This window comes from Dromaius novaehollandiae, chromosome 22 (assembly GCF_036370855.1).
Source record: "Dromaius novaehollandiae isolate bDroNov1 chromosome 22, bDroNov1.hap1, whole genome shotgun sequence".
NCBI lineage: Eukaryota > Metazoa > Chordata > Aves > Casuariiformes > Dromaiidae > Dromaius > Dromaius novaehollandiae.
The window spans coordinates 8,304,157-8,331,763 of record NC_088119.1 but is presented as its reverse complement, the minus strand read 5'-3'; the positions used below and the strand labels follow the sequence as shown (position 1 = coordinate 8,331,763).

At 72.0% G+C, this 27,607-nt stretch overlaps 3 protein-coding genes across 5 annotated transcripts; 1 reads left to right on the top strand and 2 right to left on the bottom strand.

Annotated features, from left to right (window-relative positions):
• Nucleotides 1–122: 122 nt before the first annotated feature.
• On the bottom strand, nucleotides 123–12,297 carry SLC4A1 (solute carrier family 4 member 1 (Diego blood group)). The gene is made up of 19 exons (XM_026121658.2): nucleotides 12,200–12,297; nucleotides 12,027–12,123; nucleotides 8,784–8,857; nucleotides 8,363–8,540; nucleotides 8,147–8,282; nucleotides 7,918–8,059; nucleotides 7,288–7,357; nucleotides 6,532–6,716; nucleotides 5,611–5,821; nucleotides 5,285–5,488; nucleotides 4,895–5,043; nucleotides 4,427–4,621; nucleotides 3,740–3,916; nucleotides 3,456–3,545; nucleotides 3,109–3,275; nucleotides 2,715–2,968; nucleotides 2,434–2,603; nucleotides 1,973–2,146; nucleotides 123–1,901 (listed from the first exon to the last, which is right to left on the bottom strand). The coding sequence occupies exons 1-19, from the start codon at nucleotides 12,215–12,217 to the stop codon at nucleotides 1,821–1,823; spliced, it is 2,772 nt and encodes a 923-aa protein (XP_025977443.2). The 5' UTR covers nucleotides 12,218–12,297; the 3' UTR covers nucleotides 123–1,820.
• Nucleotides 12,298–16,479: 4,182 nt separating this feature from the next.
• On the top strand, nucleotides 16,480–22,813 carry RUNDC3A (RUN domain containing 3A). Of its 3 annotated transcripts, XM_064524575.1 has the most exons (11): nucleotides 16,794–16,979; nucleotides 18,920–19,035; nucleotides 19,117–19,250; nucleotides 19,897–19,982; nucleotides 20,081–20,170; nucleotides 20,263–20,343; nucleotides 20,464–20,629; nucleotides 20,832–20,989; nucleotides 21,528–21,665; nucleotides 21,755–21,861; nucleotides 22,084–22,813. In XM_064524575.1, exons 1-11 carry the CDS (start codon nucleotides 16,873–16,875, stop codon nucleotides 22,224–22,226), a joined length of 1,326 nt encoding a protein of 441 aa, XP_064380645.1. In that variant the 5' UTR covers nucleotides 16,794–16,872; the 3' UTR covers nucleotides 22,227–22,813. The 3 variants fall into 3 exon arrangements, with proteins under 3 accessions (XP_064380644.1, XP_064380646.1, XP_064380645.1); XM_064524574.1 differs by having other exon boundaries at nucleotides 16,480–16,979; nucleotides 18,920–19,250; XM_064524576.1 differs by lacking the exon at nucleotides 21,755–21,861 and having other exon boundaries at nucleotides 16,480–16,979; nucleotides 18,920–19,250.
• A 259-nt stretch (nucleotides 22,814–23,072) lies between these two features.
• On the bottom strand, nucleotides 23,073–27,222 carry SLC25A39 (solute carrier family 25 member 39). Its single transcript, XM_064524585.1, has 11 exons — nucleotides 27,059–27,222; nucleotides 25,205–25,310; nucleotides 25,047–25,106; nucleotides 24,841–24,950; nucleotides 24,682–24,749; nucleotides 24,473–24,597; nucleotides 24,225–24,398; nucleotides 24,029–24,138; nucleotides 23,856–23,937; nucleotides 23,678–23,758; nucleotides 23,073–23,605 (listed from the first exon to the last, which is right to left on the bottom strand). The coding sequence occupies exons 2-11, from the start codon at nucleotides 25,299–25,301 to the stop codon at nucleotides 23,487–23,489; spliced, it is 1,026 nt and encodes a 341-aa protein (XP_064380655.1). The 5' UTR covers nucleotides 25,302–25,310; nucleotides 27,059–27,222; the 3' UTR covers nucleotides 23,073–23,486.
• Nucleotides 27,223–27,607: the final 385 nt, after the last annotated feature.

The following is a 27,607-nucleotide window of genomic DNA, read 5'->3' as shown; positions in this document are numbered from 1 at the left end:
CTGGGACAGCCGCAGCGAGCAACCTGGGCTGAGGCCTTTGGGGGATGCTGCTGCTCTCCCAGGCGAGGTGCTTAAATAAGGCGATCACCTGGTAAACGCCCAAGTGAAAAGAAAAACCGTGCTTCTTTTTGGATTTTTTTAAAATTCATTTCTTTATTAAAGCCTGATACAGATGTGGACTGGGAAGGGAAGGGGGAAAAAATCAAAGCACACAACATGATTATTTATTTTGGACACATAATTGCTAAAACTAAGCCAACCCGAACACACGGCACTCCTGGGGAGAGGCGGCTTGGGCGACGCGATCGGCAACGCGGCAAGGGGACCCCAGCGACGGCTGCCCCCGGCCCCGCTCCCCCCCGCCGGCTTCGGGCATCTTCCTCTCCGACGTTGCAAAGAGGAGCAAAGTCCCAGGCGGGGGCTGGCCGGAGGCTCACGCTCACGCTCACACTCACACTCACACTCACGCTCCAGCCTGGCCCCGGCGGCACTTGGAGGGGACACATGGGGACAGGCCGGCTCGGGAGCAATCCGGGTGGAAACGGGGCAAGAGGGGTCCGAAAGCGGCCGCTGCGGTCGCAACGCGGCGGGGAAAGACTACACGGATTTAACTGAAATGCTAAAAAAGAAGAGGAGGATCGACACTATCACTAATTCATTAAGCCTAATATTGGTCCGGCAACGCCGCTGCCACGCCGGGGAAGCGTCCTCGCTTCCCTCCGGTATATACACACGCACACACAGCCCCGGCAGCTCCCGCCGCAGCAGCACACGCAGCCTCTGGAAATAAATTACAAACTCCCCCACTCGCGAGCACCAAATATACAGATCACTCCTTGCAGCTGGTAGTTTTTAGGTGCTTTTTCTTTTTTTTTGCTTTTTTCTGCTTTTTGTTTTGTTTTTGCTTTTTTAATAAACCCTCACTGCAGAAGCACCAGCACCCTTTTTTGGGGGGGGAGGTACAATTTTCTTCATTGCAAATACATAAGCCCCCCCCCCCGTCGGACTATTTACATCCCTACCCCGGGGACGACACCGGTAAGTTAATGCAAACGCGGGGAAAGGCCCCGAGGTTTTTTTTGGCACCCGCAAAGTCAATCCAAGCAGCAGCACCGGGCGCCCCGGCGAAGCGTCCGTAACCCTGAGTCCCAAGCAAGCAGCGAGGAAAGAGGTGAAAAACGGCTCCGGGCCCCTCGGGAGAAGGGTCCCGTCCGAGCTGAGCCCTTCGGGCTCGTTAGCACCGAAAGTTCGTCTGGGGAAGCGGGGCCGAGCGGGGAAGCCGGGGGGTTGCGCCTGCCTGGCTTCCCCTCTCGGCCGGCGCGGGAAAGCGGCAGGGCTGGGGGCGAACGGGGGCCGGGGCTCGGCGAGCCCCCCGCTTCGTTAGCCCTCCTCGTTAGCGTGCCCGCGGCCCCTTCCCTGCCCCCCTCCTCCCGGAGGTCTCCCCCCGGAGGGGCCGGGCCGGGGACCTGGGGACGGGCCGCGCTGTCCTGGCCGGGGAGGGGGCAGAGCCGGGGTCCGCGGGACCCCCAGCCCGGGCTGAGCCGCTTCCCCGAAGCGCAGCGAAGGCGGAGGAGGCCACGCCACCGAAAACGGGAAAAGAAGAGAAAAAAAGGGGAGAAAAAAAATATATACTCCTTTTGCAGGCGGGAACCGGGTGCTCTCGGGGGGCCGGAGCGGACCCAGGTCCCCAGCCCGCGTCCCCCCAGCCACCGAGTCCCCTGCCGTGGCCCCGGGAAGCCCGCGGCGGGTCGGCACGCGGAGGGGGGGACACGGCGGGGGGGGGGCACGGCCGCCCGGCTCACCCGCCCTCGGCGGGGCCCTTAGCTGGGCATCTGCACCTCGTCGTACACGTCCTTGCCCTCCACCTCCTCCAAGGTGACGGTGGCGTCGTCGGCGTCCAGCTGCGGGCAAGGGGGGGCCGTTAGGTGGGAGGGGGCCGGGGGCCGCGCGCCGGGGCCGAGGGGCTACGTACGCATTGGAGCTCGGCCTCCTGGAAGATCACGGGCAGCAGGCAGCGCCGGAGGGGCACGGTGAGGATGAGGACGAAGGGCAAGGCTAGCGAGGCCGCCGTGGACTTCACCACCCACAGCACCACGAGGGTGAAGATCTGGGTGAAGGTGAAGAGGTGCATGCGCCAAGTCCGCACCTGCGGGAGGAAGAGCCGAGCGGGGTCAGGGAGGCACCGGGGCGCAGCACCCCTCCGGCCCCGCCGAGCCCCACCGCGGGGTGGCTGGATGCCCGTTTGCCCTTGGGAGACCCCCAGCCCCAACGACAGCACCGAGGATGAGGGCGACGGAGGGAATCGGCCCTGCCAAAGAGCCCGGAGAAGGCCAGTGCTGGAGGAGGAGGGTTTTAGGGAGCATCACGGGGTGCCGCAGCCCAGGACACCCCGACGCCATGGCCAGTCCCCCCCGACCACGGCCGGGCGCTCACCCTGGTGACGTAGGGCTCCTTGGGGTGATACTTGGGCGGCATCAGGATGAGCAGGATGCGATCAAAGAGCTGGATGCCGAAGAGGGAGGTGACGCCCATGTAGAGGAAGATGCCGAAGAGCACGGCCAGCGGGATGTACTTCAGGATGGGCTCCATGAGGATGGAGATGCCTGCAGTGGAGAAGAACCGGTCGAGGAGATCCACCACAGCTGAGGACACCCGGTCCTCACCGCCGGCACCACGCAGGGCCAGAGGACCTCTTTCCTGGTGGAGAGGCTCACCGACGAGCACGGCCACCAGGAAGCCGCTGATGCGCTGCTCCTTGACCTCCAGGATCTGGGACTTCTCGCCGGGAGAGGAGGCCTTGCTCATGACGGTGAGGGCGTTGGCGTGGGTGATGGTGCGGACGGTGGTGGCGCTGAGCCAGGGCATGCCGAAGAGCGCCGCCACGCCGCCCATGCCCACGATGAGCAGCAGGTCCAGGTGGAAGCCCGAGCCCTTCACCAGCTTCCGCTCGGGCTTGCTGACGATGAGGCTGCGGAGGTGGACGCGAGGCCGAGTCGGTGAGGAGGCACCATGAGCGGGGGCCCTTCCTCCCCGCTGCTCCTCCTTGCCCCCATCCGGCTTCCCACCGCGTGCCGCAGCCCCCTCCCAGCCCTCCCCACTGCCCCTTACGTTGTGATCTGCGTCTCAAGGAAGATGAGGATGAAGACCAAGAGGGCCGGGATAATGGAGGCGAACATCATCCAGATGGGGAAGCTCTTCTGGTTGCCCAGGGGGCTGATGTACCAGCCGCGGGCGGACTCGTTGGTGACCTTGAGTCCTTTGGGGACGTCCAGTTTCTGGATGGGAGCAGAGATGGGGCAGTGAGGGGACGGGATGGGGGGACGTGGCCGAGCTGGGGGGGTCCCAGTGCATAGATAGGGGCAAAGAGGGGACCCCATCGCACCCCTTGCCCCATGCTGAGCGTGGCTGCGCGCTGCCCCCAAGGATGGGTCCTTCGCTCCCCGCCACCCACTGACCTGCGTGTACGTGTCCCTGATGAAGTAGTCAACCAGCGCCATGATGAAGATGGAAATGGGCACCCCAAAGTCCCCGATCAAGCGCCGCACCTGTGGGGCGAACCGCGGCCGCGGTTACCGCCGGCCGGATCGCCGCAGGGCCGACACGCGGCGAGTTTGCAAGCTCTCGGCAGCCCCTTGTGGAAACCCCTCCCCAGGAGCGGTGCCAAAGCCGGTCCCGCACCCCGCGAGCCCCCGTTCGGCCCCGAACGCTGCGCGGGCCCCGCGCGGGACGGCGGGCGCACCATGCCGGGCAGGAACGCGCTGTTCTTGAACTTGCGCAGGAAGAGCGCCAGGAAGAAGGTGCCGCCCATGAGCACGAGGGAGAGCAGCGCCGTGTTGGGCTCCCCCGTGGGGGTAACCGAGGGGCTCAGCGTGGGCGTCACGTTGTAGATCCTCTGCAGCGGGTGGGCCTGGAAGATCTGGGGAGGGACAGAGAAGCGGCTCGGGAGCGGGGCCGGCCAGGCCGGGGCCGAGCGTGGGCTCCCGCGTCCCTGCGGGCCGGCGCAGGGACCAGGGTTGAGGGTGTGATGAGGGACCGGGGTGACATGGGGCACGTGCCCTGCCCGGCACCTCCCCGGCACCAGAGACGTCCCTGTGGGCACCCAGCGCGTGGGGTGGCACCATCCCGTTGCTACCGGCTGCCCGGGAGGGGTCAGAGCCAGGGGATGGAGGGAGAACCCGGGGATTTCCAGGCAATTCCTGGGCGCCTCCCATGTTTCTGCCCCAGGCTTTACCCCTTTCCCCAGAATCCCCCTGGGGAGGGAAACCCGAGCGGGAACCACCTGGGGAAAGGGAGAAAATGGTACCAAACGGGCTCCATCCCTCTCCCGCATCCCTCACGGCTCCTGTGGTTTCCGTGGCAACCCGGCGCCCCGCAGCCCCCTCCCCGTTGCAGGGGGCCGGGATCCCCGCAGCCCCCTGCCCCGCACCTTGGAGAGCTTGTCGAAGGTCTCGTAGATGAAGATGAGGGAGATGAGGAAGGAGAAGATCTCCTGGGTGTAGCGGGAGAGGTAGCGCACCAGGACGCTGCCCTCGCAGGCCACCAGCACCAGCACGAGCAGGATGAGCCAGAAGCCGATCCAGACGCGGCCCACGATGTACTCCATGTCGTTGCTCTTGCAGAACTGCCACAGCGAGAGGCCCGGTCACCCCGCGGCCCCGGCACCCAGCTGCGATGAACCCCCCCCCCGGGGGCCGAGGGATGCGGGGACGGGGACGGTGGTACCCTGGGGGGCAGCACCCCTGGGGCAGCACCCGCCGGGCACCATCCAGGCGGCATCACCCACGCGGCAGCACCCATGTGCCTCTGCCGGGGGGGGCCTCAGGCAGCCCACCACAGGGCCCGCCAGCCCCTCGGGGGGGCCCAGGGGCACCCGTGGGTGCAGGCCAGCACCCACGTTGTAGTAGGACTCCTCGAAGACGAGCAGGGGCCCCGAGAAGCCGACGACGAGCAGGGGCTGGGCGCTGAGCAGGCTGAAGAGGACGCACTGCACGCACGTGGAGATGAGCAGCTCCGACACCCCCATCATGCCCTTGGTCTTGTCACCTGCGAAGCAGCGGAGCGGGTCGGCGGGCGCCCAGCGCGGGCCCCCCCTTCCCCACGCTCCTCGGCACCCGTGGATGCCGGATCCCGCGGGAGGGGCAATAATCCCCCGGGAGCATCCCTGGGATGTCGGGAGCGGGATGATGCCCCAGGTGGTGGTACCCTCCCTCCATGCCCCGTCCCCACGCCCTGCCCGGGGACGTCCCCGTCCCCCGGAGTGTCCCCAGCCTGTCCCCCCCATTACTCAGCAGGCCTCCGAAGGTGATGGCGGGTGACAGCGCGGCAAAGTAGATGAAGATGACGGCGGCCAGGCACTGCGGGTTCAGGGCGTCCTTGATGTCGCTGAGATATTTGGGGTAGCGGCGGGCGATGTCCCGCACCAGCCCCCCGAAGGGCCGCCCCGTCCGGCGCAGGGGGTCGTCGTCCTCCGCCGCGGGGGGCCGGTGCCCTGCGGGGACGAGCAGGCGGCGATGGGGACACGCACGTGGGGCACCGCCGGTGCCCCCAGCCCGCCGCGGAGCGGGGCCGGCAGCGGGGGGCCGCGCGGGGCCGGGGCGTCCCCCGCCGTACCCGGGTCCTTTGGGGACTCCTTGTAGGGCGGCTGCTTGCGGGGCTGGTAGCGGCGGCGGAGCAGCTCCCGCTGCAGCGGCACCAGCCCCTGCAGCAGCTCCTCGCTCTGGATTTCGACGGGCGGCACGACGATGCTGGCCTCCAGGAAGGCCTCCATGCCGCGGGCCAGGTCGTGGCGGTCCTCGGCCAGGTAGGCGTCCCGGCGAAACAGCTATGGTGCCGCGCGGCGAGACGGGCTCAGCCGCCTCCGCCGCCCGCCGGGGACGTGGGGCACGGGGACGCAGGGGCACGGGGACATGGGGAGGTGGGGACACACAGTCACGGGGCCACGGGGACGTGGAGGCACGGAGCCACAAGGACGAAGGGGCACAGGGACATGGGGCCACAGGAGCATGAGGACATGGTGACATGGGCACAGGGACATGGGGACCCAGGGCCACAGGGCCATAGGGACATGAGGACATGGATGCATGGAGCTATGGGGGCAGGAGGACACAGGGCCGTGGAGGGATGGGGCCACAGGAGCATGGGAACATGGGGACAGGAGTGCATAGGACATGGGGACACAGGGCCATGAGGGCATGGGCCACAGGGGTGCAGTGACACAGGGACGTAGGGACAGGGCTGCATGGGGTCACGGAGACATGGGGCCATGGGGGCACGGAGCTACAGGGCCATGAGGACACAGGGCCATGAGGACATGGGGACAGGGCTGCATGGAGTCAGGGGCATGGGGACATGGGGCTACTGGAGCACAGGGATGTGGGACCACATGGGCATGGGGACATGGTGGCCTGGGGCCACAGAGCCACGGCTGCATGGGGACGTGGGGGCCTGGGGCCACGGGGCCACGGCCACGCGGTCCAGAGGGACGGGCTCTGGCAGAGGCCCGGGGGGTGCGCGGGGCCGGCGGAGCCCTACCTGGTCGGACATCATGGTGGCCACGGCGCGGCCGATCTCGTGGTAGCTGACGTGGGGGCAGTCGGGGCCCAGCACCACGAAGAGGAAGCGCACGGGCAGCCGCACCTCCAGGACGTCGTCCAGCATCGCGGCGTCCTTCAGGCGCACGAAGGCCAGCGTCGGCTGCTGCAGGAAGGCCGCGCAGCCTGGCAGGAGGACGGGACGGGACGGGACGGGGTCACGAGGGGACCGGGGACGGGACACAGGGCGTGGGGGGACAGAGACACAAGGACACGGGGACATCGGGGCATGGGGCCAGAGGGACATGGGGACACAGGGGATGGGGACACAGGGGGACAGAGACACAAGGATAGGAGGACATTGGGGCATGGGGCCAGAGGGACATGGAGACGTGGGCATGGGGACATGGGGACACAGTAGCACAGGGGCATAAGGCACCGGGATGCAGGGACTTGGGGGCATGGGGAAACGGGGAGCAGACAGGAGGACGGGGCCACAAGGACGAAGGGACACGGGGACCTGGGGACCTGGGAAGGTGGAGCCGTGCAGGCACAGGGACATGGGGACAGGGAGTAACGGGGACAGACACGAGGACACGGAGGGGGCCGGCAGTGCGGCACGGAGGGCTGGGAGGGCTGGGGGAGAAGGAGAGCGAAGGAGGCGAGAGCAAGGCAGCAGGTGAGCAAGCGGCAGCGGAGGGCAGGAGCCAAAGCGCCCGCAGAGGCTTCGCCCCGGCGCCCGCCCGGCCCCTCTCACCCACGAGCACCAACGAGGCCTCGGCGTCCGGGGGCACATTCCTGGGCAGCAGGGGCTCGGTGGCGCCGGGCTGCAGGCGGGCAGAGGCGGGCGTGAGCCACGCGTGACCCGCTGCAGCCCGGGGCCCGCTGCGCGCTCCGCGGCATCCTCGCTCCCCTGCCCCGTCCCACGGCCGCTCTGTCCCTGTGTGCGTGCGGCCGTGTGTGTGCACACGTGTGTGTGCGTGCGTGTGACTGTGCAAGGGGGTGGGCGTGTGCATGCACGCGTGTGCACGTGCGTGTGTGTGTGCCACTCAGCAGCGTGCACGCACGTGCATGCATGTGCTAGTAGTGCACGTGTGCAAGAAAGCTGCACGCGTGTGTGTGAGCGTGCATTTGTGCCTCCGGCAGGTGTGAGTGCACGTGGATAGGTGTGCATTCACGCGTGTGCACGTACCGTGTGTGCATGGATGCAGGAGCACGCGTGTTTGTCCGTGCGGCTGAGCGTGTGTGCGTGCCGGCACGTGTGCATGCGTGTGCGTGCACGCGCTGTGCTCGCGGAGGGGCACGGGTGGCAGCCGGGTGCACGCTGCGTGCCCGCCTGCACGCCCGCCGAGCCCCCGCAGCCCCCCGCCCGCCCTGCCCTGCTCGCCTGCTCGCCCGCCGCCAGCACGGACATCTCCACGGGCGGGTGCTTCTGCAGCAGCGGCTTCGCCGCCTCCGGCCTGCCCGCCGCCTCCCGCTGCAGCCGCGCCGGCTCCAGCGTCTGCACGGACTCGGCCTTGCTGGGGTGCCTGCGAGCGCCGGAGGGGCCGGGTGTGAGGCGGGGGGGGGCCAGCGTTTCCCCCCCCGCGCCCGCCAGCCCCCCGCCCGTGCCGTACTTGTGCTGCAGCAGCAGGGTCCTCAGGAGCGTGTCGCGGTCCTGCAAATTCACCTGCCCCTTGGTGACCATCGCCTTGAGGAGCGCAGTGGCGATGCCCGCCAGCGACTTCTCCTCCACGTCGAGGAGGACGGTGCCTGCGGGGACAGCGACGGTCGCCGGTCACCGATGGGCCGCCGCGGGTGCCCGGGCCCGGCCGCGGAGCCGGCGCTCCCACCTTTGCCGAAAGCCTGGCTGATGTCCTGGAGGCTGCGGTAGGTCAGGTAGGGGAGATGGGGCTGCTCCCAGCGCCCGGCTGCTTGGAAGTCCTCCTCCAGCTGGAGCCAGTGGCCGGCCTCCATCCAGCACGGCTCCTTGTTCCTGTCCATGACCAGCTCGTGGAGCTCCACGTAGCCCTGCGGCGAGAGCCGGCGGCATCAGGGGTCCCGGCGCGGGGACCGTGGTGCCACGGCGGCGCGGTCCTCCCCTGGCTCCCCAGACGAGCCCGCGGCGTCACCGGCGCGGGGGGTCCCAGCCTGGCTCGGGCACCAGGGCCACCCCGGGCACCCCCAAGCTGCAGCGGGGCTGGGCTCCCGCCCCCCGACCCCGGTGTCACCCGGGGGCTGAAATCGAACTGGAGCGCCCTGCGCAGCACCCACCTCATGGGTGTCCCGCCGGGACGCGGGCCTCCTGCTCCCCGCCACCTCCAGGTCCACATCGGTCTCCGACAGAGCTGCGAGCGGAGCAACGGCCACGTTAGCCGGCCCACAGCCGCCCCGTGTGTCCCCTGCCTGTCACCCCCGTCGCAGACCCCGTTGGGGGTTGCTGGATGTGTCCCCCATCTGTTGTCCCCATCCCAGACCCGGTTGGGGTTGCTGGACATGTCCCCCACCTCTGTAACCCCCACCGCAGACCTGGCTGGGCTTGCTGGACATGTCCCCCATCCATCACCCCGTCCCAGACCCAGTTGGGGTTGCTAGATGTGTCCCCCATCTGCTGTCCCCATCCCAGACCCCATTGGGGTTGCTGGACGTGTCTCCCATCCGTTGTCCCTGTCCCAGACTCCGTTGGAGTTGCTGAATGTGTCCCCCGCCTCTGTCACCCCCATCTCAGACCTGGCTGGGCTTGCTGGACGTGTCCCCCACCCATTGTCCCCATCTCAGACCTGGTTGGGCTTGCTGGACGTGTCCCCCATCTGTTGTCCCCATCCCAGACCCTGTTGAGGTTGCTGGACATGTCCCCCACCTCTGTCACCTGCATCCCAGACCTGTTTGGGGTTGCTGGACGTGTCCCCCACCTCTGTCACCTGCATCCCAGACCTGTTTGGGGTTGCTGGACGTGTCCCCCACCTCTGTCACCTGCATCCCAGACCTGTTTGGGGTTGCTGGACGTGTCCCCCACCTCTGTCACCTGCATCCCAGACCCGTTTGAGGTTGCTGGACGTGTCCCCCATCCTCTGTCACCCCCATCTCAGACCCAGCTGGGCTTGCCGGACGTGTCCCCTCCTCTGTCACCTCCATCCCAGACCCGTTTGGGGTTGCTGTACGTGTCCCCCCCCCGTCACCGCCCTCCCAGACCCGGCTGGTCTTGCCGGACGTGTCCCCCCATCGCCGCCGCCTTGTCCCCGCGCCCAGCTCCCCGGGCGCTGCCGGGGGCCGGGCTCCACAGGCGCCGTCCCCGCCGTCCCCACGCGCCTCGCGCGGTGCCGGGGCTGCCGCCAGCGGGGCCACGACGGGCCCCCGCGGCCAGCTCCCACCCGGGGCCGGCCCACGGCGCGGCCGGCGGCCCCCCGCCTACCTGCGGCCCCCCATGCGCTCCCGCCGCCCCGGCGCGCTGCCGCCCTATAAAGGCTGCCGGGGCGCCCGGCCGCCCTCCGCCCCGGCCCCCCGCCCCGCCGCCGAGCCGGCGGCGTGTGTGCACCGTAAATCCCGGAGCACTTTGCCTTTGCTGACTGTAAACACGGGCGCGCGGCTCCCCGGGCCCCGGCGGGCGGCTGCCGGGGGGGCGGCTCGGCTCGGCCCTCCCCGCGAGCCGCCCCGGGGACCGGCACCGTCCCGCATCCCGCGGGCTTCGCCGGTGCCCCCGGCCCCACGGGCATCCCCGAGGCTGCGGGCGGCTGGCGGCATCCCCGCGGCACGGGGCGCGGATGAGGCCCGGTCCCCCCCCCCCGCAACCCGCCCCCCGAAAGGGCACCGAGGCCTCGCGTGCCGCGGCCCGACCCGATGCCGGAGCCGCCCGGCACCAGCTGCCGCCTGCCGCCGTTCAGCCCCAAGTGGTTCTTGTCCTCACCCAAAACAAAGCCTTTATTTAGCGTCAATCAGCGGGCGATCACGGGCAAGTGGCAGCGGTCACCCGGCGGTGGCCCCGACGCCCGGGCGATGGGCACGCCGGCAGCCCCGACGCCAGGGTGATGGGCACGCCGGGGCGGCCCGAGCGGGCGCGCCGGCTGAGCGGCCCCGCGACCAGAGCCCGGCGGAGGGGCGGTGGGGCTGGTTTCACCTGCACGTCCCCCCCTCACCGCCCCGGTGCCCGCGGGGGGGTCACTCACTTGGCCCCGCGCCGCGGCGCCTCGCCCTTCCCGGGGGCTCCGCGGCCGCCCGCCGGCTCCTGTCCAGGTCATAGGATCCCCGGCGGCTGGACAAATACTGGCTGAAAAACACACAGCGCGGCGGGGGGGGGACGGGGGGGCGGGTGAGCCCCCGTGGTGGGTGCCGGGCCGCGGCGCCCCTCGCCTGGGGCTGCCGACGCGGGGCCGCGGCGCCCGCCGGACTCACCGCAGGGGCCGCAGCTGCGCGGCTCGAGCCCTCCAGCGGCGCGGGGGGCCCCCGGCGGCACCTCCGGCCCCTGCGCGAGACGGGCCGCGGCGTTAGCCGCCCCGCGGCGACCTGCCTCCCGCGACGCCCTTCCCCGGCCCCGAAGGACGGCGGAGGCTCCCGGGTGCCGGCGGGATCCGGCGCGGAGCCGAGGCCGCCGGCGGGGCTGGCTGGGGCGAGGGCTGCCCGATGCCCGGGCGCGCCGCCGGCGCGGTGTCCCTGGCCGGGCGGCGGGGAAGGATGGAGCCGGGGCTCGGCCGCACGCCGGGGGGGCCCCCGCGGCACCCAGGGGTCTCCGGGGCATCGCCGCTTTGGGGCGAGGGGGTCCTCGGCGGCGCACGTCCCCTCCCGACCTCGCTGGGCTCAGCACCCACGGCGGTGCCCCTGCAACGCTGGCACCAATGCAACGCTGGCACCTGTGCAACGCCAGCACCCATGCAACGCTGGCACCCGTGCAATGCCGGCACCCGTGCAATGCCACTGCCAGTGCACCGCTGGCACCCACGCGACACTGGTGCCCCTGCAATGCCGGCACCTGTGCAACACCGCTGCCTGTGCACTGCCACCTCCGCGCAAGGCCGGCACCCATGCCACGCTGTCACCAACACAACGCCGCCGCCAGCGCGACGCCAGCACCCACTGAACGCTGGTGCCCCTGCACCGCTGACACCCGCGCAACACCATTGCCCGTGCGACGCCGGCACCCGTGCCAAACTGGTGCCCGTGCAATGCCGGCACCCATGCGTGTCTGGCACCCGTGCTGTGCCAGCACCCATGCTGCGCTGGTGCCCATGCAATGCTGGCACACATGTCATTCTGGTGCCCATGCAACGCTGGCACCCATGCCTGCCTGGCACCCATGCTGCACTGGTGCACATGCAACACCAGCACCCATGCATGTCTTGCACCCATGCAATGTCAGCACCCATGCATGTTTTGCACCCGTGCAACACCGGTACCCATGCACGTTTTGCACCCGTGCAACGCCAGCAGCCATGCAACGCCGGCACCCATGCAACGCCGGCACCCGTGCATGCCTGGTGTCCCCCCCGCCTCGGCACCCCTCTGCCAGCTGACAGCGCTACTCACTGCTGCTCTCCCCCAGCAAGCCGCGCCAGCCGCGTATGCCGGGGTCTCCGTAGGCCTCGGGGTCCAGCTGTCTCCTCATCACGTCCTCGAAGGCCTCCTGCGGGCGAGAGGGGCGAGCGGTGAGGACGGCACCCGCCAGCTCCCGGCCGGGCGCCGCGGCGGCGTCTCCCTACCTGGCCTGGCCCCTCCATGGCTCCTCGCTCGGCCCCCGCCTCTGCCTCGCCGGTCCCGGCAGTCAGCCCGGAGGCACCATACCCCGGCGCGCCGAGCTCTGCGGCGTCCGGCGGGCAGCGGAAGGGCAGAGAAAGCGGGTTAGGAGGGGCCGGGCGGCCGCGGGCACGGCTCGCCCCCCGGGACGCCCGCCGGAGGCCGAGCTCCGAGGGCAGGAAGGGAAACTGAGGCACGGCTCGGCTCCCGGAGCCCCCCGAGGGCGGGACGGAGCGAGCGCCGCGAGGCCCCCGGGACGGGCGCCCTCCTGCCCCCGCGGGGTCCCTGCCGCCCCCTCGGCACCCGCAGCGGCGGCGGGGCGCTGGGCTCCGGGGCCTGGGGCGATGGGGCGACCTGCACCTGCACCCACTCACACACCCGCACGTGCACATACACCCACGCGTGCACACGCACACGTGCACCCAAGAACACCCATGCGTGCACGCTCACACGCGCAAGCGGACACGCCCTTGCGTGCAAGCACACGCGTGTGCACCCATGCACCCATGCAAGCACGCACAGGCGTGCACACCCACCCGCAGGTGCACACACACACACATGCACACACACACACACGCACACACACCCGCACCCGCACCCGGCCCCAGCTGCCCCGCGGCAGTGCCCGCCGCCGCCGCCAGAGGGAGCCCCGCCCCCGCATCACCTGCCCCGGGGGGGCCCAGGCGTCCGGGCCCCCCCCACCCCCCTCCCCGCCCGCCGCCTCCCTCCTGCCGGGGCAGCCGGGGGGCTCCGCGGGCTGCGGGGGCCCGTCCTGCCCGGGACCCCCCCCCCGGCGCAGCACCCCGCGGTGGGGGCACCCACGTCGGGGGGCAGCGGGGACCCGGCGGGGGGGCCCGGGGAGGTAGGGGGGGGCGGGGGCCGGCGGCGCTCACCGGGGCGGAGCGGGACCTCGCTGCCGGGCGGCCGCGGCGGGGCCGCGGGAGCCGCCGGGGCGCGGGAGACGCCTCCGGAGCCGGCCCCCTCCTTCCTGCCCCGCCTGGCCCGCAGCGAGGGCGCCCGCGGCCCCGGCTCCGGCCCCGGCTCCGGCCCCGGCTCCGGCTCCGGCCCCGGCTCCGGCCCTGGCTCCGGCCGCCCGGGCCCCGCGGCGGGGCAGGTGCCCGCGCAGCGCAGCGCAGCGCCGGGACCGCCGGGGCGGGCGGGCGAGTGGGGCGGCTCCAGCCCCGGCCCCGGCTGCGGCCGCCTGATAACGGCGACCCGGCTGCGCCCGCCGCGCCGCCTGCAGCGCCGAGCACCCGCTCCGCCAGCCCCGACCCGCCTCTGACAGCCCCGGCCCCGGCTCTGCTCGCCCCGACCTGTCCCTGCTCGCCCCGACCCATCTCTGCCAGCCCCGACCCATCTCTGCCAGCCCCGGCCCCGGCTCCGCTAGTCCCGGCTTTGCTCCCCCTGGCCCGGCTCCAACAGCCCCGACCCAGCTCTGCCAGCCCCGGCCCCTGGGGGGTGAGGATGGGGGCTCCAGGCTGCCCCAGGCCCCGAGGCAGCAGCCCGTGGTATCCCATGGGCTCGGTATGGAGCCTATAGCTCCCACACTGTGCATCCCCCGTGCATCCCCCATGCATCCCCCAGGTATCCCCGTGCATCCCACACCAGGCATCCCATCTGCTCAGTGTGGAGCCTATAGCTCCCACACCGTGCACCCTGCATGCATCCCCGTGCATCCCACACCGTGCATCCCATCTGCTCAGTATGGAGCCTATAGCTCCCACACCGTGCACCCTGCATGCGTCCCCCGTGCATCCCACACCGTGCATCCCATCTGCTCGCTGTGGAGTCCATAGCTCCCACACTTGCATCCTACAAGCTCATTATGGAGCTCATAACTCCCACACCATACGTTGCATGGGCTCGGTATGGAGCCCATAGCTCCCACACCACACATCCCCTGTGCTCAGTATGGAGTCCGTAGCTTTCACACCATGCATCGTGCTTGCTCAGTATGGAGCCCAGAGCTCCCACTCCGTGCATCCCGTCTGCTCAGTATGGAGCCCAGAGCTCCCACGCTGCACAGCCAACGTGCCCTGTATGGAGCCCATACCACCCACCCTGTGCATCCAGAGTGCCCAGTATGGAGCCCATACCTCCCGCACTGTGCATCTAACATGACTCAGCATAGGACTCACACCTCCCACACCGTATATCCAGCATGGCTCAGTATGGAGCCCATACTGCCCACCCTATGCATCCAGAGTGCCCAGTATGGACCGCATACCGCCCACCTGTGCATCCAGAGTGCCCAGTATGGAGCCCATACCTCCCACACTGTGCATCCAGCATGACTCAGTGTAGGACTCACACCTCCCACACCATATATCCAGCATGCCCAGTATGGAGCCCATACTGCCCACCCCATGCATCCAGAGCGCCCAGTATGGACCCCATACCGCCCACCCCATGCATCCAGGTATAGGAGCCGCACGGCCACGCCGGCGCGGCGCAGCACCCAGCCCACACCCTGCGGCACAGCACGGCGCCCATACCTCCCGCCCGCCCCGCCGGGTCACCTGGCACCTACCGCCCGCGGTGGCTCCGGCGACGGCGCTGCCTGGGCACGAGCCGCTGCTGCCGGCGGCGCAGGACCGACGCGCCCGCGGCCCCGCTCCCGAATGCCGAGTCACGCCGGCCCCTAATCTGGCGCGGCCAGCGGCGCGGGGGCCGCTCGCCCGCCCTCGCCCCCCCGGCCCGTAAACAAGGTTATCGGGGCGCAACATCTTGCGGCGGCGCGGCTGCGCCCTGGGCGCCCCGCGGCCCCCGCCAGCGCGGCCCCCCGCTCCTATCGCCCGCGGCCCCGGGGTTTCCCCGCGGGGAGCCCCGGGAATCCCCTTCCCGAGGCACTTCTGTCCCGGGATTTGATTTTTTTTCTTTTTTTTTTTAACTTAAAAAACTCTCGAGACGGTTCCCGGGGAGGGTTCCCCCGGCGCGGAGCAGCGAGGCGAAGGCAGGGCCGGCGGGCGCACGGCGGGTGCGCGGTGTGTCCGTCTGTCCGGCCGCCGCCGGAGGCTGCGAGCCCTGGAGCATCTCCGGCCTCGGAGGTTTCCGGGCCGATCCCGGCGCGGGGTGCACAGCACGCGGCACGCGGCCCCTCCGGCTCGGCCCTGCTGCGCTCGACGTGCCGAAACCCCCCCGTGCCGCAGCCGGGGGCCCCGACCGCTGCAGCAAGCCGGACGCAGCCCCAAGGCCTGCAGCGAGCTGGACTGACGGACACGGCCCTGGTGCCCGCAGCCGGCCGGACAGGCGGACACAGCTACAAGGCGAGGGGCACGTGTGTGCACACGTGTGTGCATGCGTGTGTGTGTGCACACGCGTGTGTGCATGCATGTGGGTGCACGTGCATGTGTGTGCGTATGCATGCGTGTGTGCATGCGTGTGTGCATGCGTGTGTGCATGCGTGCACGTGTGTTCCTGCACGCGTGTGTGCATGTATGCGCACGCGTGTGGCTGCATGCACGTGTGCCTCGGGCCCGCGGCCGGGCTGCAGGTGGGGCGAAAAGATGCAGCGGGCGAAACCCTGCCTCGCACCCAGCTCTGTCCACGGGTCCCCTCCGCCGGGCTCGGGGCGCGCGGGGGGCGGGTGGTCGCCCCGGCGGCGATAGCCCCGGCCTGGGTGCCGCGATTAGCGGGGCGGCGCCGGGTGCCGGCGTTATCTGGGTGCTGCCACGGCCGCCCCTCCCTGCGCAGCCCCACTGCTGCCGGGGCTCCCGGCCCCCCGGGTCCCTCACCGTCACCCCCGTGGGGCAGCACCCCGCGCCCGTGCCACCTCCCCGAGCTGGCCGGGTGTTGCAGGAGTGGGTGTTGGTGCTCTGCTACCTTCCCCTCCGGTTGCCCTGTGATCTCAGTGGGGAAACTGAGGCACGGAGGGAGGGCGACGCCGTGGGGCCACGTAACGCCCTGGTGCCTCCGGCCTGGGGGGCTTCTCCGGGTCCCCGCGGGGCAGCGTGATGCTCGGCCCCCCCGGCGCTGCAGCGGGCCCGCGGGCAGCCGTCGCCTGCGGTAAACTGAGGCACGGAGGCCGCGGTGACCCCTCGCAGGGGGCTGCGGGCCGGGCTCCCGACGCCCTTCCCCGGGGGGCCGCGGGGGCTCGTGGTGCCCAGGCCGGCGCCCGGCCCTGCCTGCGGGGTCCCGGCTCTCGGCGGCGCGTCACGGCGAGGGGCTGGGCCCTGCCGGGAGGAGGGCTCCCGGCACCCCCCCAGCCCGGCGCAGCGCCTGCCCCTTGCTCTCCTCCCCGCTTTTTTCCCGTTCCCTCCATCCCCGCGGGGGCCGCCGAGGGGGGCGTTCGGGGGCGGTGGAGAGGGAACCCCCCCCCCACCCGGCTGTGCATCCCTCCGGAGCGTGTGCATCCTTCCAGGGGCCGTGCATCCCTCCGGAGCCTGAGCATCCCTCCGGAGCCTGAGCATCCCTCCGGAGGCCACGCATCCCTCCGGAGCCTGAGCATCCCTCCGGAGCCGGAGCACCCTTCCAGGGGCTCTGCATCCTTCCAGGGGCCGCGCATCCCTCCGGGGGCAGCGCGTCGCCCGGCGGCCTGGGGGGGGCCGGGGGGGCCGGGGACTCAGCGGGGCCGCGCCGGAGGCAGGCGGGCCGGCGAGAGGGGGGTCTCGCCCGCCGGGGCCGGCTCGCCCCGCGCTGGATGGAAACGAGCTGCATCCAGGCTGCCATGGCTCTGGGGCTCTCGTCCAAGAAAGCATCGTCCAGGAACATCGCCGTGGAGAGGAAAAACCTCATCACCGTCTGCAGGTGGGGCAGGACCCGAAATCGGAGCGGGGGGCCGGGGTGGGGAGAGGGGAGCAAGGCCGGGGATGGAGGAGCCGGATGGAGGGAGCGGTGGGAGGAGGGATGCGGGGGGCGGCGGAGGGGGGCTCCGTCCCACCCCGCGGCCTCCCCGGCCCTGGCGGGGGTGGGTGGGGGGGGGGGGGCGATTATTTTTTATTGTTGCTGCTGTTGCTTTCACCTGGGAAACGCGATTTGGGGGAAGGGGGGAGGATGCTGCTGCTGGAAAAGGGCTGGAGATGCAGAAGGGGGGGGGTGGCAGCAGCGGTGGGGGGGGCCGGGGGCGAGGGCGGGTGGCTGCCCCTGCACTGCTGCGTCGGCCACCCTGGGGGGGGGTCCTGGCCTGGGGGCGGGCAGGGGGCCACCGTGCCGGGGACTTGAGGCGGGGGGAGGCCACGGCGATTCGGTCACACGACAACAACATGGAGGCTGCCGGCGGTGTTGGGGGGAGCCGGGGCTCGGCGAGGGGGAGGGATGCCGGGGGGGACGGGGGGCTCGGCGGGGTGCCCCCTGGACCCGGGGGGCGGCGGGGGGCTGCGCCGGGGGAGCCGGGCGCCAGGTGTGGGGCCGAGGAAGTGACGTCAAGGCGGCCCCGGGATGGGGGATGAAGGCGAGCGGGGATGGAGGGATGATGGCGAGGCGGGATGCAGGGATGCGGGTTGGCATGGCAACGCCCGGCTGGACCGGGGCGGCGGGGCCGGCGCCAATGGGGCCAGTGGTCCCGGCCCCCCAGCGCGGGGCTGGGGGGGGCTGCTCCCCCCGGTACGTCCTGGGCCATGGCCAAAACGCAGCCCCAGGGCTCCTCGCCACGGCACCGGGACGTCCCCAGCCCCACCGGCACGAGGCCGGTGCTCCAGCCCGGCCATCGCCTCCCCGGGTGCTCCCGGGCACTCGGCCCGCCGAGACCCCCGCCTCATTTTCCCAGCTGCCGGCTGCTTTTAACACCTTCGGCATCCTCCTGCGGCCCCTTTCCCGGAGCCAGGGCCCATCGCCCCGCCGGATGCGGCATCGCGGGAGGGGAAACTGAGGCAGGGGGTGACAGCGCTGCCCGGCCCGCGGCCGGCGGCCGGCCCACAGCAGCCCCGCGGGCGGAAAGGGAAGCCCCGGCGGCCGCACGGGGCAGGGAGGAAGCCCGGAGCCCTTTGTTCGCTCTTCCTGGCCGGGTGCGGAGCATCCGAGCGGGCGGCCGCCCTGCCGCGCTCCCCGGGGACCGGCCGCCCCCGCCAGCCGCCCCGGTGCGGGGAGCCCGCGGCAGCCAAGAGCATCGCGTGAGCGAGCAGCCACCGCGGCCGAGCCCGTGGCCAAGCCGGCGCGAGCCACCCGCCGCGGCGCTTTGCCCGCCCGGGGCTCCGCGTGCCAGACCGTGATGGGTCCCCAGGCGGAGCTGGCTCCGGCCGCGGGACAACACGCTTCCTTCCCCGGCCGAGCGGAAGCGGGGAGTTGCCGGCAGCGGCCGGCGTGCGGCTCCCCAGGGCGCGCGGGCGGCACGTGCCCGGCCTGCGGTGCGGCTGCTCCCCTTGCAGGTGCCTTGGCCGGGACCCTGCTTAAAACCGCCCCGGTGATTTAACCGGAGCTGCGATTTGCTGGGTCATCCCGGGCACCGGAGCTGGGAAAGGGGCCCAGGCGTCCTGCCGGCAGCGCCGTGACGGCTGTGCTGACCCAGCAGCGCAGGCCATCGCTTGGGAGCCGCCACGGGAAAATGGATTTTCCTTATGGTTTTAAACGCCGTCCTGGCAGGGTGGTTCGGATTTGGGGGCTTTCCCCTCCCTGGGCAGCGGCGGGGACCCGGGAGCCCAGCGAGCCACCGCGTCCCCTCCGAGCCCCTCTGCGCCACCCACGCACCGATAACCCGCATCCGGGACCCCGGCATCGCGCCCGGCCCCCCGTGACGTTGGTCTCGCCGGCAGGTTTTCGGTGAAGACCCTGCTGGAGAAATACACGGCGGAGCCCATCGACGACTCCTCCGAGGAGTTTGTCAACTTTGCCGCCATCCTCGAGCAGATCCTCAGCCACCGCTTTAAAGGTAGCGCTGGCACACGCGGGTCGGAGGCGGGCTGGTGGCCACGGGCCGGTCCCCGTGACCGCGGCCCCCCGGTGCCCCCAGGCCCCGTCAGCTGGTTCAGCTCGGATGGGCAGCGCGGCTTCTGGGACTACATCCGCCTGGCCTGCAGCAAGGTCCCCAACAACTGCGTCAGCAGCATCGAGAACATGGAGAACATCAGCACCTCCAGGGCCAAGGTCAGGGTGGCCCCGGCCCTGGTCCCATCCTCGTCGTCCCCATCTGCGGCCCTGGCCTCAGCCCCAGCACCTTCCTCGCCCTGGCCTCAATCCCATCCCTGTCCCCCTTCCCACCGTGGCTCCATCTCCTTCCCCATCCCCATCCCTGTCCCCATCTCCTTCCCCATCTCCATCTCCATCCCCATCCCCATCCCCATGCCCACCATGTCCCTGTCCCCATCCCCATCCCTATCTCCTTCCCCATCCCTGGCCCCAGCCTCAGCCCCATCCCCACTCTGGCCTCACCCCTGTCCCCACCTCCGTCCCCCTCCCCATTCCCACCATGTCCCCATGCCCATCCCCATCCCCGGCCCCATCCCCACACTGTCCCACCCCTGTCCCCTCCTGGAGCTCCCCTCTCCCCCCGCGGGGCCCCATGAGCAGAGTCAGATGCAGTGATTTCCCCCGCGTCAAAGGGGCGAAACGGGAGCCGTGGGTCTCTGCAAGGGGACAAGGGGGACGAAAGCGCCCAGGGTGGGGGACCAGGCACCCGCTGGTGCCCAGGGCCCCCGGGGACTGGCCGGTGGGTGGCCAGGGGTGGCCGACGGTGGCGGCGGCGGCGGCGGTGCCCGTCTCCAGGGCTCCCCGCCCGGCGCGTCTCTTGCAGGGCCGGGCCTGGATCCGCGTGGCCCTGATGGAGAAGCGCATGTCCGAGTACATCTCCACCGCCCTGCGGGACACGCGGACCACCAGGTGAGCGGCGGCCCGCGGCCCCACGGCCCCACGGCCCCACGGCCCCACGGCCCCGGGCGCCTGCCCCACGGCCTCACGCCCCCCGCCTGCCCCCGCAGGAGGTTTTACGACGACGGGGCCATCATGCTGCGGGAGGAGTCCACGGTGCTCACCGGCATGCTCATCGGGCTCAGCGCCATCGACTTCAGGTGCGCGGGCGGCCGGGGCGGCGGGGGCGGCGGGGGCACGCGGGGCGCCCGGCCGTGCCGCGGCCTCACCCCTCGCTCCTTCTCCGGCTCAGTTTCTGCCTGAAGGGCGAAGTGATGGACGGCAAAACGCCCGTGGTCATCGACTACACGCCCTACCTGAAGTTCACGCAGAGGTAAGAGCCGAGCCCGGGCGTCCGGGTCGCGCCGTGGGTGCCGCCCGGGCACGCGGGCTCGCGGAGACGCCCACGGGGGACGGGGGTGCCCGCCGGCCCCCGCTGAGCCCCGTGCCCCAGCTATGACTACCTGAGCGAGGAGGAGGAGCGGGGCAGCGTGGAGAGCAGCACGAGCGAGGACAGCTCGCCCGAGCGCCCCTACCTGCCCCTGGTCACCGACGAGGACAGCTGGTACAACAAGTGGCGCAAGATGGAGCAGAAGTTTCGCATCGTCTACGCCCAGAAGGTACCGGGGGGCCGGGATGGGGCCGGTGGGCGCCGACGTCCCGCGGATGCTGCCCAGCTCCAACACGGAGCATCTCCCACCGGCACCGGGGCTCGCTCCTCGCCCCGCTCCTGCATCCCGGCTCCGCCCTGCGGTGGGTGGCCCTGGGTGGCCCCGGGGGTGGGAGGGTGGCCCGGGCGCTGCTCACGGCGGCCTGGCGCAGGGGTACCTGGAGGAGCTGGTGCGGCTGCGGGAGTCGCAGCTGAAGGACCTGGAGGCGGAGAACAAGCGGCTGAAGATGCGCCTGGAGGAGGTGACGGTGCAGAACCAGCTGGAGAAGAGGGAGCTGGAGGGCGTCATCCTGGAGCTGCAGGAGCAGCTGTGAGTCAGCCCCAGCGCGTGCCCCGAACCGTGCCACCCCGGGGACCGGCCCCAGCCCTGCCTCCCCCCCCGAGGGACCCACTGCTGCTGCTCAGCCCTACGCATGTGGCAGTGGCAGGTCCCCAGGGTCCAGGTGCCCTGCGTGCCCCATATGCCCTGCTGGATGCAGCAGGCAGTGGGTTCCCGGGTGCCCCATGGGTCTGCGAGATGCGGTGGCAGCAGGTCCCTGGTGCCCCATATGGCCTGCAGGACACAGTGGTGGTGGGTCCCTGGTGTCCGGGTGCCCTATATGACCTGCAGGATGTGGTGGCAGCAGGTCCCTGGTGTCCGGGTGCCCCACATGACCTGCAGGACACAGTGGTGGTGGGTCCCTGGTGTCCGGGTGCCCCACATGACCTGCAGGATGTGGTGGCAGCAGGTCCCTGGGTGCTCCATGGGCCTGTGGGACACGGGGGGTGGCAGGTTCCCGGTGCCCGGGTGCCCCATGGGACACGGTGGGCAGCAGGTCCCGGGTGCTGAGCACCCACGTTCCCGGCAGGACGGGACTGATCCCCTGCGAGAACACGCAGCTGGCCCAGCTCTCCAAGGAGATGGTGACGCCCCTGGTGAACCAGTGGCCCTCGCTGGGGACGCTCAACGGCAACGAGAGCGGCTCCGACGGCAAGCTGTACCGCAGGTGAGGGCCCCGCGAGGGCAGAGGCGCCCCGGCCGGCCCCCCGCGCCCCCGTCCCCCCCGGCCCCGGGCTCAGCGCCGTCCCTCCGCAGGCACAGCTTCGGCAGCGCCGACCAGCTCTCGGCCGAGAACAGCCTCAGCTCCGACTCCCAGCGCCTGGGCGAGGGCAAGCGCGAAGGCGAGCCCTGGGGGCCCTTGGGTAAGACCCCCCCTCCCCGGCCGCGGGAGGGAAGGGGCTCGGGGACGACAGGACCCGGGCATCACCCAGGGATGCTGCCCCACGGTGCAAGGACCCCCATCGCTCCCCAGCCCGGGCCGCCCGGGCTCCCGTTCCCCCCGCCGCGCCGGGGCCGGGGCGCGAGGGCGGCAGCCCCCGGCAGCCCGCAGCCCCCCGACGCCGGCGCCCGCTCCGTGCCCGCAGGGAAGGACCCCACGCCGTCCATGCTGGGGCTCTGCGGCTCGCTGGCCTCCCTGCCCAGCTGCAAGTCCCTGGCCAGCCTCAAGTCCAACGAGTGCCTGGTGAGCGACAGCACCGGCGCCAGCCCCAGCCGCAGCCCCAGCTGAGGCCCCCGGCCCCCGCCGCGGACTGAGCCCCCCCCCGCCGCCCGCCGAGCACCGCCGACTCGCCGAACCCACCGGGGAAGCGGGGAAGGGCGGCTCGTCCCCCCCGCTGTCTCCCCCCCCCCGCCTTCAACACCCTGCACCGGCTCGCCGGACCCCCAGCCCGGTCCCTGGGGGGAGACGTGGACACGTCGGGACGCTGGACCGGGACCCCCGATGCCCCCCCGCGTTGGGGACGGGGTGACGAACTGCGCAGGGGATGCCGGGGGCAAAGGAGGGGGGTGTGGGGCAATCCCCCCCCAGCTGTCCCCGGGCCCTGCTCTATGGGGACAGCCGTCCCGGCATCCCACCCCACGGTGCTGGGGGCACCCCCAGGGGGTCTTCGCCTCCCCCCCCCCAGTGCTGCAGGGACCCTGCCTCATCCCCCCTGCACCTCTGTGCAACAGCATCCCCGCAGGGGGAACGGGACCCCCCCCCCCCCGCCTTCCCCTTCCCCGCTGGGTTTCGGGCTGTTTTGGGTGTTTTTGGTTTTTAATTCAGCCCCGTCTGCCTTGTTGGAGCAAAAGGAATCAATAAACGCAGCGATACGAGCTGGACTCCGTCCCCCCCCGGCCGGGAGCGGGGAGGGGGGAAGAGAACCCCGGTGCCTCCAGCTCCGTCCCAGGCTCCGGGACGCCCCAGCCTGGGAAGCGGGGGGGGAGGAGGACGGGAGGGAGGGTAACAGCACCATGCCCAGGCAGCGGGGACACGACTGGCACCGGAGGGGGGGGACAGGGGGCACCTTCCTCCTCCCCAGCACCCCTGGACCCGACCCGGGGCCCAGCAGCGAGCAGGAAGAAACTCCTCCAGTGCCAAATACCATTTTCTTTTATTTAAGAAAATAAGAGGAAATTCCCCCCCCGGCGCCCCGTGCAAGGCGGGGGGGGGCAGGCCCTCGTGGGGAGGGACAGGGCATGGGCTCGGTGCCCCCAACGCTTCCCGGCCCCCCCGAGCAGCAGTGAGGCTGGTCCCCAGCACGCAGGGTCCGACCCGGGATGTGGGGGGGGGGGGGGGGGACTGGCCTGGAGAGGGGTGCGAGGTGCCCCAGTGCCCCGCGGCGGGGAGGGGGCGGGGGGGCGAGGGGACACTGCGTAACGGAGCGGGGCCCCCCCAGCCCAATGCCGGCCAGGGAGGGATGGGCAGGGCCCCCACGGCGCCGCGGCCCAAAGGCACTTGGGCTTCGTGGGGGGGGCGCCTCGCCGGGGGGGGGCACCGGCTCCCGGCTCACAAGCCGCTCCGCTGCCGCTCCTGGTTCAGCTTCTGGAAAAAGGCTTTGCCGAACTCGTAGGTGCTGATCATGATGGCGCAGGCCGGCGCCACCTTGATGACACGGGGCAGGAAGCCTGCGGGGACGGCACCGTGAGCCCCCCCGGCACCCCCACACCCCCCGGCCCCCCCCCCCGGCACGGCCCTACCTGCGAAAAGCCCCCGGGTGCCGGACTCGGCTCGGATGCGCTGCAGCAGGAGCCAGGTGGAGGAGGGCTTGGAGGCCGGGACTGCGGGGAGAGGAGCAGGCCAGGGGGTGCCCAGGCGGCGGCGGCGGGGAGGGGGGGCCGCCCCGGGAGCCCCCCCGTCCCCGCGGGGACCCCTCACCTCGGAGCGTCTCGCTGTCCCCCAGCTCGATCTGCCGCCGGGTCTTCACCACGTCGAAGGGCAGCGTCAGCACGGCCGCCACCTGCGGGGGCCGGCAGCCGGGCGGTGGGCCGGGGCCGCCCCAGCCCCTCACCGTGGCCTCTGGGCTCGTCCCCCCCCTCGCCCTAACTCACCGTCCCCGAAACGGCCCCGGAGACGAAGCTGATGGCGACGGCGGCCTCGTCCAGGCGGGCCTGCCCGCGGAGCCATTCCCGCACCAGCTCGTAGTTGAACCAGTAGAGCGCTGGGGGGGGGGCAGGGGGCAGGTGGGGGCTGTGGCGGGGCAGCCCCCCCCCACAGCCCCCCCCCGTGCCCCCCGGCGGCGGGTACCTGAGAAGGGGACGTCGCGCAGCACCGTGGGCCCCCAGCCCCTCCAGAGGGACAGCCAGCCGTCCTGGGCCACCGCCGAGCGGATGCAGACGCGCAGCTCCCGGTAGCTCAGCGGCCGCGACTGCATCTTGGTGCGGATGAGCTCCAAGGGGCTGATCACCGTCACGGCGCCCACTGCGGGGGGGGGACCGGCCTCAGCGGGGGCACGCCGGCGCCCGGGGGGGGGGGGGGGACACGGGGGTACTCACTCCTGGCGAGGGCCCCGGCCACCAAGGGGACGTGGTGGCCCCGGCCGCCCGCGCGGGCCTGCAGGTAGTCGCGGAGCTGGTCGTAGGCGGTGAAGTAGATCGCGGTGGCCGGCACGGCCATGACCCTGCCGAGGAGATTTGAGGGGGGGGTGAGCGTGGAGGGGGGGTCCCGGTGCTCAGCCTCGCTCCGGCGGCAGGGCCCAACTCACAGCGTGGGGGGCAGGCCGCTCCACAGAGACCTGACGCCCTCGTAGCGCACGATCTTCACGAAGGCGTCCTGCGGGGAGAGCGGAGCGCCGGGAGCGGGGAGCCCGGAGGGGTGGGCATCCCCCTCCGTGCCCCCCCCCGGCAAAGGGACCCCCCCCTACCAGCGTGCCGCTGAAGCGGGTGGGCGCCTTGTACCAGGCGGCGCAGCCGTCGCCGTTGTTGCACACGTAGAGGTGGTCCATGAGGCCGTTGCAGTAGAGGAAGCACTTGCCTGGGAGAGGCCGCCGGCGCGGCGGGCAGCGCCGTCAGTCCCCGGCCCCCCCGGCACCGGCCCCCCCCCCGGCACCGGGGCCACCGGCGGTGTCACCTTTGGAGAAGGGCGTCCTCTGCGCCTGCAGCCGGATCTTCACCACGTCCAGGGGCGTCACTGCAATGACAGCGGCCCTTGAGCCTCGGCGGGGGGGGGGACATGGAGAGGAGGGGACGCACGGGGGGGGGTCACCGCGAAGCCCCCGCGGCGCTCACCGAAGAGGGAGGTGAGGACAGCGCCGGTCCCGGAGGCCAGCATCTGCTGCAGGGGGGTGATGGCCCCGGCGGGGCTCGGCGGCGCCTCCTCGGCCATGGCGGGGCCCTGCGGCGGGGGGCGGCGGGGGTGGCGGGCGGCTCGGCGCGGGGCTCCCGCCGCGTTATCGGGGCGGCGCAGGGCGGGCGCGGCCACCCCGATAGCATCCCCCCGCCACGGCGGAGCTCGTCCCCCCCGCACCCGCGCGCGGGCGGCGCGTTGCAAGTTAAGGCGCGGGAAGGGGCAAAGCGCGGCCGTGGCGCGGGCAGGGCCGGCTCAGCCCAGCGCCCAACCGCGCCGGGGGCTTTGCGCCCGTGCGACTCCCAAATTCGGCTAAAACGGAGCTCAAACAAAAACCACCACCGTCTCCGCCTGACTCAGCACGTTCGCAAGGTCAGAGCGGCCGTAAATCCCCCGGCGGAGGCTCCGAGCCGTCAAGCGCCCGAGGCCGCCGGCGCGGAGGGGCCCCGGCACCCGGGCGGTGGGAGCGGGACGAGCCCCGGCCCGGGCAGTGCAAGGGGGAGAAGCCCCCCCCGCCGAGGGCACCGCGCCGGCCCGAAGGCTGCCGGGCACGCGGGGGTTCCTGCTGCTCCCTGCGCCGTCGGAGGAAATAAGGAAGAAATAAAAATAAAATCAGGAGAACACGAGCCCCCGTAGCTGCGACCCCGGCTGCTGCGTGCACATTGGGGCGACGCTCGGTGCAAAGAAGGAGAAAAGCCGCCCGCGGCGGGAGCGACCCCACGGGCAGGGCTCGCCTGGGCAGGGGGTGCCCCCCCGGGGGACATGGGACCCCCCCCTCCTCCAGTCCCCCACCCGGCTGGATTCCCAAGTCCCGAGAGGGAATGTGGACCCGGAAACCCAGCGGCCCAGCCGGGCTGGTGCTCGCCCAGACCCCCCCTTTTTTTTTTTTTAGTTTTTTGGAAGCACAGTACAGCACCGGGGCCTCATCCTGCCCGGGACACCCGGGCCCGCGTCCCTGCGGCCATGGCGAGCTGCCTCCTTCCCGGGGTTGGTTCCTCCTGGCTCCGCGCAGGCAGCGGAGCCCCCGCCGAGGCGGGACGGGTGCTGTGGGGTGCGTGTCCCCCCCCGCCGCCAGCCTGGCCGCTGCCCCAGGGCGACGGCCCCGGGGACAGGCCCTGCGCTGGGCCAGCCCCAGGCTGTGACCCCCCCCCCCAGGCCCGAGCTCCCCTGCTCCCTTCGGGGACCCTGAAAGGCTGCTCCTTCTGCAGGGGGGGCACCGCTCCCCTGGGCTTTGAAGCCCCCCCGGTGCTTGCACCCCCCCCCCCCAGTGCTTGCACCCCTGCTCTTGGGGTTTGCAACCCCCCCCAGCACTTCCACCCCCTCCCTCAGGTTTTGCAGCCCCCCCCCAGTGCTTGCACCCCCCCTCCTCGGGTTTTGCAACCCCCCTCCCAAACTTGCAACCCCCCCCAGTGTTTGCACCCCTTCCTCCAGGTTTGGAGCCCCCCCTCCCAGGCTTGCACCCCCCCCCCCAGTGTTTGCACCCCTCCTTCGAGGCTTGCAACCCCCCCCAGCTCTTGCACCCCCTCCCTCGGGGCCCGCACCCCCTCCCTCAGGGCTTGCAACCCCCCCACCCCCTCGGTGCTTGCACCTCTCCCTCGGGGCCCGCACCCCTCCCCCGGGGTTTGCACCCCCCCGTGCCCGCACCCCCTCCGTGGCCGGGAGCCCCGCGGTAGCCCCGCTGCCGGCGCGCGCGGGGGAAACTGAGGCAGAGGCCGCGCGCGCCGGGGTCCCCGGGGGGGGGTCCCGGAGGGGGGAAGGGTCCTCGGGGGGGGGGGGTCCCGGGGGCCCCGCCCCACCTGCTCATTCCAGCCCGGCGCGGCTTTTCCATCCGCCGACACCTGCCGGGGGCCGGGCGCCGGCGCCTTTAAGGAGCCCCATGGACGCCGCGCGCGCCCCGCCGCCGCACGCCGCGCGCCGCTTCCGCCCGGGCGCCGCGCATGCGCGCCGCGACGCCGCCGCTCCCCCTGCCGGCGTGGTGGGGGCAGCGCACCCCCCCGGCCCCCTGGGGTCGGACGCAGGGACGTGCGCGAGCCCGCAGCCGGGCCGGGGCCTGTGCGCGCGCCCGCCGCGCGGAGCCGCCCCTTTAGGCGCAGCGCCCGCGCCGCTCCGCTCCGCTGCGGGGTGAGGAGGTGGGCGCCGGTTGGGGCCCTCTAACCCCCAACAGCAGGGGACACTGGGGCCTGTGAAGTGCTGGCTGCGCCGGGCCTGGGGGAGGGTGAGCCGCTGGTCCGAGGTGTAAGGAAGGGAGGCTGCTGGGGCTGTTCTGAGAGGGTTCCTAGCTCCCCGGAGGCCTTGGTGTGTGCCTGCCTGCCAGGTGGTAAACCCCCTTGGTCCGAAGGGCTGCA